The sequence below is a fragment of the Homarus americanus genome, unplaced genomic scaffold (assembly GCF_018991925.1).
Source record: "Homarus americanus isolate GMGI-L3 unplaced genomic scaffold, GMGI_Hamer_2.0 scaffold40248, whole genome shotgun sequence".
Classification (NCBI taxonomy): domain Eukaryota; kingdom Metazoa; phylum Arthropoda; class Malacostraca; order Decapoda; family Nephropidae; genus Homarus; species Homarus americanus.
This window is the reverse complement of record NW_024712526.1, coordinates 8,544,190-8,556,046: the sequence shown is the minus strand read 5'-3', so window position 1 is coordinate 8,556,046 and position 11,857 is coordinate 8,544,190. Positions and strand designations below refer to the sequence as shown.

Below are 11,857 nucleotides of genomic sequence, written 5' to 3'. Positions count from 1 at the left end.
CCCACCATCTCCTCCTACCCCCTCCTCCCCCCCCACTACCTCTCAAGGTAAATAAATAAATAAATAAATAAAATCTATTAAATAAACATAAAAGTTATAGAATAAACTATGAATAAGAATAAGGATTAAAACCAAATAAATTAATTAGACTTTGAGAGCCTTGTGGAAATACACGATGAATAAATATACATAAATAAAAATAAATTAAAAAGTGATAAAATTCAGTAGATATAACATGAATAAAAAACAAAATAAACAATAAATAAAATTCTTACTGTAGGTCGTCCTCTGTTTAGGGATCTGTGATGGAAGGGTTATCTTTTTTTTATAATTAATTGTCTTAAAAGTCTCCTAGAGTATGAAATTTTGACATAATTAATGGTGCTAATTACTATGAGGACACTTAATTACTACACACACACACACACACACACACACACATCCCCGAGTTGAAAGTCACACAAGCTCAATATATTAAACGAAGCTGTCAACATATATGCCTGTCCTCCTCCCCCCCTCTATCTCTCTCTCTAAGACAATAATAATAACACACATTAGAGAGAACAGTTTAACCCAAGGACTATAATCTAATCCTTGGTTTAACCTTCCGTGTTATATTTTAACCATGTTGTTTAAGACCTAAGTAGAGTTAGTTTAATGGCTACGTGATGACCTTAGGACGGAGGTAAATGACTTGTCTTTGAAGTGACTGATTGATATAAATGGTGTACAATAATTCTGTCAGCTGAGGTTTGTTTTGTCCCGTTTTCTGTTGTATTATGGGAGGGGGGACTTAGAGGATGGGGTGTGTTAAATGGTTTTTCTATTACTTCAAGATCGAACTTCTTTTATCACTGCTATTAATGTAAAATATAAACAAGTTTGTCACAATAACTGTTGATTGACACACACACACACACACACACACACACACACACACACACACACACACACATACACACACACACACACACACACATGGACGGGCATAAACAACAAACAACTCTGACAGCTGAAGAACCAAACACACAAAAACAACAGCAACATGCAGTGGCAGAAAACTTCATTATTGTCCTCGGTCATAAACAAGAGGACCTTGACACGAGCTAAACCTGGGCCTCTCACCTGTGTCACCTGCTGTGCCAGAACTGACGGTGAGAGGGGCGTCGTGTTGGTCGCTGATGTGTGGTGCGTCGGTCCTCAGGTAGAGGGTGGCTGGGGCCCTCCTGTGATTCTCGTTGTTGAGGAACTGGTTGTCAAGGACGATGTTGTTCTTGGTGGGGCTGAGGCACTCCTGGTTGTTGGAGATGGGGGCACGAGGTCCTGGAGGCCGCGGGGAGGGCGGGCGGGCCTCCAAGTGTGACCCCAGCACCTCCGTCAGGAGGGCACGAGCTGCTGCCTTCGACGACTCCGTCCTTCTCGGTACTCTTACCCCCGGCACTCCTGGCGACGTGACCTTCGCCCCACCAGCGGCGGGATCCAGCGGGACGACCTGCCCGTTTAGCAGGCGGCTGAGAGAGTTGGCAGCCTCTCTCTTCTTCGTCCTCCGGGAGTTGCCTCTGGCGGGAGGTTCCTCCTTCTTCAACCGCAGCTTTTCCTCTTCGACGGGAGGGACATACAGCACCCCACTGTCAGACTTACAGTGGGCGGGGATGCGCGGCACGTAGAGGGAGCCAGGGAGGGCCGAGGGCTGCTGCGACACTGCCAAGGTGTCACCCACGCGCGAGCTGCGGGTGGTGGGTGATGGGGGCTCTGGGGGTGCCAGGAACTTGTTGGTGGCCACCAGGGTGTTGTCGTCAGCGTAGACCTGCACCAGGGGCAACGGAAGGCACCCGTGGGTCACCTCACCCTCTAGGGCGGTCAAGAGCGGCTCCTGGTAGCCGCGGCGGATGGGCGGGGGCGGTGGCATGATGCTGAGCCTGTGTGGTGGGCGTGAGTCACCCAGCATGTTCATCTCCCCGTTAATAACATAGCTGTCAGGGAAGACCTCGTCAGCCCCCGCCCGGGGCCGCCGGGTGGTGCAGCCCACAGTCATGGGCGGCGCTCCGTTTACTGACTTAGACGCTCGGACTTGCTGGAAGGTGGTGTTGGGCGGGGGCGTGAGGGTGACGACGGGGGAGTCAGGGGCGATGGTGATGATGGGCGGGGGCAGACACCCACCATCACGCAGGGGTCGCCGCAGCTTTACGTTGATAGTGTACTCGTCCTCCACCACCAGCTGACCCACCATCCTGCTCCCTCACCTAACCTAACCACATGAAACAAAAAAAAACAAGAAAAACCTCACAACTAATGGTGCACCTCGTCACTCCACCTGCCGTGGCCCTCAGCTTCTGACACAGACACAGAAAAAATAGATCCCTCTTTTCTTTGAAATCCGGAAGAGATTCTTCCCTCCAGCTCACTTCTGTTTACTCTCGAGAAGACACAGATTCGTTCACTTCATCTCCCCACAACCGTGAAGTGAGTGGAGGTCTTGCTTCACCTCCTAAAGACGGGTCACTACAGCACCTCTGAATGTCCTGAACATGGCAGCAGGACCAATAAATTCACAACTAACATGACAGGACCGACCACTTCAGAGATCTTAGTGACCAGGGAGGGGGAAGGTGTCTGCAGCTCAGCTTCACATCACCTACACAACGACCATTTTCACTCTCGTGTTTTCGTCAACTTTTCACTTTATCTACAGTAAGTCAAGTTTCGTTTCGTTATAACACCTCTTAAGTATAACAAAATATCCTCGTTACTACCGTGGTTATAGTCGTTTAATTTACGCCGTTTTCTGTGACGTGAGAAAGTTTTCGTTTGTTGATCATTCCAAGTTGTGAGTTGTGTGTCGTTTTCTGTGTCCGATACACCCACTTAGGAGGGACAAACTCTCTTATTTTTTACCAACTCGTTCACGTTCAACTCCTGCATTGAAAATAAAATCATTAAAGACGAAGTTGATGGATTAAATATTTCCTTTTGTTTGTGATATCTGAACTTAACAAATTTATTAAAGTAATTCCCATAAACCTAACCCAACTGGAAGCGAACCAACGACCCTTAGGACGGGAATCGAGCATTGTAACCACTTACCCACCTTACTCCTGATGATATTATATAACTAATCTATTTTCTCGTCAAGTTCAACTCCTAAATAGACAGCACAAAATAAACGGCACCCATAGCCTATACGTTCATCCCCTTTAGGAAACACTCAATCATCATCTAAACTCACAATTGTCTAATACCTTAAGTTCAACTCCGTAACAAAAAAACAAAACAAAAACATTATTTACCATCACCCAACAACAAAAACATTAACTCGAGAATGACTGTCAAACCCTCACAAAAACAAACATTTATGAGTAGGTTAAACAAATACTCATAAAGAATGTACAGTACTTGTGAGAAGATAATTTACTCACAAAATCACTGATAATAATAAAAAAAAAATAATAATAATAATAAAATAATAATAGAAAAGCAATAATAATAATAATAATAATAATAATAATAATAATAATAATAATAATAATAATAATAAAAACGTCATTATCTTTCACTTTCCAGACAAATTTTAGACTTTCGTTCAAAACTGAGACGTAACTACACCTCAACATACTGGATTCAATAACTACCAGAGTAATCAGAGTTAGTTAATGATCCTTGGTATAATAATATAAACGATCAACTTAAAATTAAACTGAACTTGACAAACTTAAAGTAAACTTCACACACACACACAGATTAAAACTTTAAATAGGCTTGATAAACACGATACAAACTTACATACACGTGAACTTGATCGCCAATAAAGTTCAGGCAAAAATGTCGCACACGTGGGGAGGAGGAGGGTAGTAGGAGAGGACAGGGGGAGGGATGGGAAGGAGGAATGGAGGAGGAGAAGGGGAGGAGGAGGGCAGAGGGGAAGAAGGGAGGGAGGACACTTGCCAAACGCCTGGCTGATCTCATTGTTACTTTCAACACTAAATTTTAAGTAGAATGTTCCCAGGCCAATCCAACGAGGGAATTCCTCTCTCTCTCTCTCTGAAAGAAGGATAAACTAACATATGATAAAATAATAAAGATGTTGGTACAATAAATAATATAAAGTAAAACTGACACACACACACACACACGCTATCTACCCCTTGTTTCATATCCTATTGTCTCGAGAAAAATCCTAGCTATGATTGATGGTGTGTGTGTGTGTGTGTGTGTGTGTGTGTGTGTGTGTGTGTGTGTGTGTGTGTGTGTGTGTGTGTGTGTGTGTGTGTGTTCTTCAAGACAATACTTTTCTTGCATCATATTCAATATATTATTGTTTTGAAATACATTCCCGTGACATAATTATTGTTTTAAGACAAATTATTCCACGTCCTTTCCTCACACTACTGTACTGTTTCAAGACAAAAAAAATGGTAACTTGATTATTTTCTAAAGACAACCATTGCCATAACCTCCCATTGACGACTGTTTTCTTAAGACAAACCATCACTCATCACTACTGTTTCAAAACAACTATTACCACATCCCCTTATGATATTACTTCAAAACAACCACTACCATACTACCATTCTGTTATTTTCTTAAGACAAATCACCATCGTTACCATAATATTGTTTCAAGACAGACGCTATCACACCTTCCTGGGGGGCGGGAGGGGGAGGGGGGGTCAAGACAAACTGGGGCCTCCTAGGTCGCCAGTTTCTGTTGTTTTAAGACAAACGTAAACAAATTAAGGTGAGGAATGTGTTGGCTGGCGGCCCTGAGGTGTTGAGGTGTGTGTGTGTGTGTGAGTCACCACTGACGAACTACCCTGACTGGTAACTCTCTCTCTCTCTCTCTCTCTCTCTCTCTCTCCCTCTCTCTCTCTCTCTCACTCTCTCTCACAATCTACCCCGTGACTAACAACACCTCTGGCAGCGCTGGTTTTACCCTGGTCAAACTCTGCCTGCCAGGTGATGGTGCCCCTGGGGTAACTCTATAGGAGGGGGGGGGATGGGTGGGCAGAGGAATAGGTGGCAGTAAGAGGGATTTCAATCTAAGAATCACGTCATACGCCCGCCAACACCGATTTTCGAGGGAAGGTAAAACCAGGGCCCCAGAGAACTGCCAGTCGCCCCATCCCAAACTGTCATACGACACTGAGATACATGTTAGCGTTGACAGCAAGATGTGAGTTGTATTTAATTCATGTAAGGGATAACCAAAAGGGCTTAAGCACCAATAACACAACAAAAAGTCTCAACTGATTCACACTTAACCAGCGCCATGACTAAGTGACGATGGGATTAGTGTCGAGGAAGTGTGTCAAAGTTTGTCACCTGTGGCGCCTAACAGAGTGTGTGTGTGTGTGTGTGTGTGTGTGTGTGTGTGTGTGTGTGTGTGTGTGTGTGTGTGTGTGTTGGCAATACTGATGAATCAACACGGAAGACTTGGCAAGGAGCAGAGTGTAGGGAAGGAGGAAGGGAGGAGGGGGAGGGGGAGGGTTGGAGGGGGAGGGAGGGGAAGGAGAAAGGAGGATTGTCATCACAGCTATAAAGGATTGGTGGGAGGAAAATGGAAGAGAGGAAGAATAGAAAAGGAGAAGGGAGAGAAAAAGGAAAGTAGAGAGAGTAAGTTAAGAGTGGTAACATCTGGTATTTTCACCCAGGTTATATAACAGTGCCAAGATAATTGTGCTGATATTTGGCACTCTAGCACTAACTGACCAACACCCCCTCTGCCTGCCTACCTGCAGCTACCGCTCTCTCTCTCTCTCTCTCTCTCTCTCTCTCTCTCTCTCTCTCTCTCCCTCTCTCTCTCTCTCTTTACCATCTTTCTCTCCCTTTTTTCCCAATGTTCCTCTCTCCCCCTTTCCTCACTCAATCTTCCCTCTCATCCCTCTCTTCTTCTCCCCTCTCACCCCTCTTTACTAAGTGCATCAACGAAACATAATACTTTGGGCATTGTTCAACTGGCAAGAAGCTGTAGTAGTCGGGAAGGGGGTGCCAACTGACCCCTTCCACTCCTCCCCCATCACCCCTCCTCACCCCACCCCATTAACCCCCCTCCCCACACCCAACAACCCCTCCCCATTCCCTCCCACCCTCCCCACATCACCACCCCCACCCCACTCTGCATCTCCAACCCCTCCCCCTCCCTATACCCCCCACTGTAACCTCCCCAACCCTCTCCCTCCCCATGCCCCACAACCCCTCCCCTCCCATGCCCCCTAGCTTCATCCCTCCTCCCTTCCCCCCACACCTGGACTATCGGGTCAGTGACGTTAATAAAAATATTTGAAGTAGCAGCGCCACCCACCAGCAGCGGTCGTCGGGGAATTAAAAAAAGACAAAAATTAAGTAAAAATAAATCCACATTAAAAGCTGAGAAAGAAAGAAAGAAAGAAAGAAAGAAAGAACCAAGTTACAGAGCAGGAGAACAGAAATCTGCATTAATTACAGGTCACTTGGCTAACACCATCGCAGTTACGTCATGTGATCACCATTCACACTGGACTGACTGGTGACACTGAACCCCTCGTGTCACCAGTCAGATCGCCAACCGGTCTTTCACCCCAGTCACAATTCACATGACTGGTGATAATACGTGACATTAAACACGACCAGTCAGATCACCAACCAGTTTTTAATGGCACCAGTCACGAATCTGTTAACTGGTGACAATAAACATCTAAATCACCAGTTACGGGTCACCAGTCAGATCACCAACCGGTTTTAAAGGCACCAGTTATTTTTTTTCGGATGGACTGGTGATACCGGTATGGTTTACATCACCAGTCACACTATATCTACCAGTTATTGTAGCACCAGTCACTGTACTGTTAGATTGGTGACATAGCAATCTGTTCATGGTAACACTGCAACCTTAAATCACCAGTCACTTTTGTAATTACTGGTGAAGTACGTGATTCTAAAGTACCAATCACCAGTTTTACGCCATCAATCACCAGTTTTACACCACAAATCACCAATATTACGCCATCAATCACCAGTTCCAATCACCCGAGTCACTATTCTGATGATTGGTGATTATCCGCGAAATAAAATCACCAATAACAGTTATTTACAAAGACATGAAATAAATAACAAAAAACATTATTATCTCTTCGTCCACAAGGAGTTCTCCCTCTAAGTACAGTACGTGACAGATGACGTTATAAGGACGAGGGTTTTTCTTGCTGCTACGGACGTGATTAACGGACGAAAAAACAGCCCCTTCTCTCTTTTATATAGGGCGTGGGAAGAGGCGTGAAGGCCGTGTGTAGAGGGCATATGGCCGTGCGTCAAGGCGCATGGGCGTACGTAGTGGCGTGTAGCCGTGCGTAGAGGCGTATGGGCGTGCGTAGAGGCGTGTAGCCATGCGTAAAGACGTGTTGGACGAGGTCAGAGGCGTATGGGCGTGCGTCCATGTGTGTGGTTACTGGAGCATTAAGCAACGGACATCCAAGACAGAAAGACACTGAAGATTGAAGTCGACTGAAGTCACTTGAAGTCAGTTGAAGTCAGCCACAGACACGTCTTCGATACAGCTCAACAACCACCACCACCACTACCACCACACCGCCGCGGGGAATAATCTTCAAGTAGGTGTGTGCAGGCGTGATGGGGGAGGGGGGTGAGGATGGCGGTAGGCGGCAGTAGGTGTTGGTCCATAAAGCAAGTGGATGAGATACGGACTGACAGTATCAAGAGGTTGGTCACTGTCGCATCGCCAGGGAAGAAGGTGAATCACTTGAACACACGGCAGACCTCCTCAAGTATATGGCGTCAATATCATCCTCATCCTGCCCGGAGTTCTCTGCTAGATCGCCTCCGTCATATCCCGTAACACCTAGAGAATGTAGGTCCCTGTGTGTGTGTGTTGGGGCGTCACACATCTGCACAACACCTACAGACAGACAGACAGACAGACACAGACATCTGGTAGAGAGGTGGACGTGGTGGAGGAGTGAACGACGCGCGCGGTAGTGGGGAGAATGGACCTTGGGAAGCCCCACCAAGTTCTCGCCCACATCTTGGCACCTTGGCACCCTGGCACCCTACCCTTCCACTAGTGCCCTTACCCCCCCATACCCCCTCTACCTACCCCCTCTGCTGTACCACCACTACCACCACTACCAACACTACCACCACTACCACCTGCAGCCAGCATCGTGTACATAACATTCACCCTCTGACCTACACACTTTCATAACATATTGTGTGTACCACTCTGTCACTCTCCCTGGCATTGGCGACTGACCGTAGTCCCTTCCTCCCATCATTACTGTTACCCCTCACTTCCCTCCCATCATCGCACCTCTCCCCTCACCTCTCCCATCACCATCCTATTTCATCTCCATCACTAGAGAAACCTTCCCAGTACTACCACCACCACTGTCATCACTACTACCATCACCACCACCACCACCACTGTCACCACCACCATCACCACCACCACCACCACCACCACCACCACCACTGTCATCACCACCTACCACCAACCAACCACCACCACCAACCACTCATCACCACCAACCACCACCATCACCACCAACCATCACCACCCACCAACCAACCACACCAACTTCAATCACCAACTCAACCACCACCACCATCACCAACCAACCAACCAACCACCAACTAACTCAACCAATCACCACCAACCACCTCCACCACCACACCACCACCACCAACCACAACCCCAACCTCACCACCACCACACCTCACCTCACCACCACCATCACCACCACCATCACCACCACCACCACCAACCAACCACACCATCAACACCACCATCAAATCAACCAACTCAACCAACCAACAACCAACCAATCACCACAACCAACCCAACCAACGTCATCACCACCACCACCCAACCAACCCCAACCACCACCAACTCCACCCCAATCAACCCAACCACCCACCACCACCAACTCATCATCCACTCAACCAACCAACCAACCACCAACTAACTTCACCAACCAACCACCGTCCAATCCACCACCACCATCACCAACCACCACCAACCATCACCACCACCATCCACCACCACCACCACCACCACCATCACCAACCACAACCACCACCACAATCAACTCAATCGTCAATCACCACCAACCACACCAACCAACCAACCAACCAACCAACCAACTCACATCACCACCACCAACTCAACCAACCGCCCAACACCACCAACCACCAACCAACCAACCAACAACCACCACCACTCAACCAACTCAACTCAACCACCATACCAACCACCAACCAACTAACTCACCACCACCACCACCACCAACCACCGTCACCACCACCACCACCATCAATCAACCACCAACCAACTCAACAACCCAATTCAACCACCACCACCCCACCAACCACCACTCATTACCACCACCACCACCAATCCACCACCGTCAACACCACCAACCATCACCAACCAACCACCACAACCAACACCAACCAACCAACCAACCAACAACCAACCACCACCAACCAACCAACCAACCAACCAACCAACATCAACCTCAACAACCAACCACCAACCAACTCAACCAACCAACCAACACCAACCACCACCTTCAACACCAACCACCCCACCACCAACCAATCACACCAATCATCAACTATCACCAACAACTAACTGCTCACCACCACCACTCACCACCACCACCGCCACCACCACCACAACCACACCACCACCACCAATCATCACCACCACCAACCAACCACTGTCCAACACCACCACCATCACCAACCAACCAACAACCACCACCACCACCAACCACCACCACCACCACCACACCAACTCAACTAACCAACCAACCACCACCAACCAACCAACAACAATCATCACCACCACCAACCAACTTCAATCAACCACCAATCACCACCACCAACCAACCAACCAACCACCAATCACCTCAACTCACCAACCACCAACTCAACCACTCAACCAACCAACAACTCACCACCCCACCACCAACCACCACCACCACCAATACCACTACCACCACCACCACCACCACTACCACTAACACCACCCACCAACCCACCCTCCTCCCATCACCACCTCATCCACTTCGAACACCAAAACCCAAAACAAACATTAACAACAGAGACGAGAACACACACACACACACACACACACACACACACACACACACACACACACACACACACACACACACACACACACACACACATCATCCAGGGAAGTTTCAAGTGCTGTATGGAGGTCGCTATTCCGGTCAGTTCGTCTATCTGTCTGTCTGTCTGGTCTGGTCTGGTCTGGTCTGTCTGTCTGTCTGCTGGTGATGGTTAAATAAGTGACCTTCATGATGCAACTTCACCTTGGCAACACTGTAAGGATCTTTATATATATATACAGTATATGGATAATGCCAGATGTAAACCACACACACACACACACACACACACACACACACACACACACACACACACACACACACACACACACACCTTCCTGTCCCTCTACATATTATGGTTCGTCCTGTACATACATAAATACATACATACATACATACATTGATAACATATACATACCTGCCTGCACTAACCAATCGTGTCATGTTGTTATCGTGTGAGGCAGTAGTTACCTAGTTGTCTTCAGGTCACTGAGCACGGAGGTGAGGTTGGCACTGTGGGGGCACTATGGCATTATGAGGGGGGCATGTAGAGGGAAGGAAGGTCTATGGAGAGGAGAGGAGAGGAGAGGAGAGGGAAGGGAGGGAGGGAGGGAGGGAGGAGGGGAGGGAGGGAGGGAGGGAGGACATGATGGGTGGCACTGGGCGGCACCACCTGCTCGCCCGTGCACTAATCTTGGCCCTCACACCTTGTTGTTCTCTCCCGCTTCTCCTTGTTCTCTTCGCCTCTTTATTGTTCTCTCTTCTCTGTCTTAGATACTGTACGTGTGTGTGCCACTCTTGATCCACCCACACTCTTGTCCTCCTCCACCCTAACCTACCTACCTGCTCACCGCCCACTACCACGCTCACCTCCTCACCACCTAGCTCCTACTGCTCATCAACTCATCCTTCCAGTGGCAGGTTGGGGAGGGCACTGGTAACCCCCTGTTAGAAGAGCCAGCTTCCGTCAAATGACTTGTTAGGTAAAACCGCCAAGGAATTGTCAAGCAGGATACCACATGGCATTCAATTAGCGAATAACAGATCATATGGCTGGTTTTTTGATATTACACACACACAACATTGTGTGTGAAAATATATATAATATATATATATATATATATATATATATATATATATATATATATATATATATATATATATATATATACGCCTGTGTTGTAAATTACAAAAATATATACAGTATACACAAATACATACACATACGCAGGTGTACACCTATACACACATAAAAATGCATATGCACCTGTATATCACACACACACACACACACACACCTAAGAAGACACACATAAGCCTACATACTGAAAATATACACTCGTATATACAGTACATACACCTAAACAAATACACACACACACACACAGCAGAAACAGCTCCCTGGGCTGCTTAGGCAGAGCCAACATGATCCACCCGCCCGCACGCCCACACGCCCACCCACGCCCACCCTTCCTCGTGCCCACACACCCAACCCTAAGCTTACATATCCAGCCACAAAACCTGCACCCCACCATAACACACCCCACCCCACACCCCTACCCCACACGCCCATTATACTGAGCCCTGGCCCTCACGCCCGCCCAAACACGCCACAGCTACGGTATTTCCTCCCCTGCTGCCACTACACCTTTAGTACCCCCCATGCCCCCTCCCCCAGTCCTGCTTCCGCCTGCACGCTATGAACACCAGGGGAGTTAAAATGGTGAAGGA

The 11,857-nt window shown here is 47.6% G+C and overlaps 1 protein-coding gene across 1 annotated transcript in view; it reads right to left on the bottom strand.

Annotated features, from left to right (window-relative positions):
• Positions 1–2,257: 2,257 nt before the first annotated feature.
• LOC121863603 (serine-rich adhesin for platelets-like) overlaps positions 2,258–11,857 on the bottom strand; it is a 189,137-nt gene continuing 179,537 nt past the window's right edge. The window contains exon 26 of the mRNA XM_042362334.1: positions 2,258–2,916. Coding sequence (XP_042218268.1) covers positions 2,885–2,916 — 32 coding nt within the window. The 3' untranslated portion in view covers positions 2,258–2,884. The remainder of the gene's footprint in view (positions 2,917–11,857) is intronic.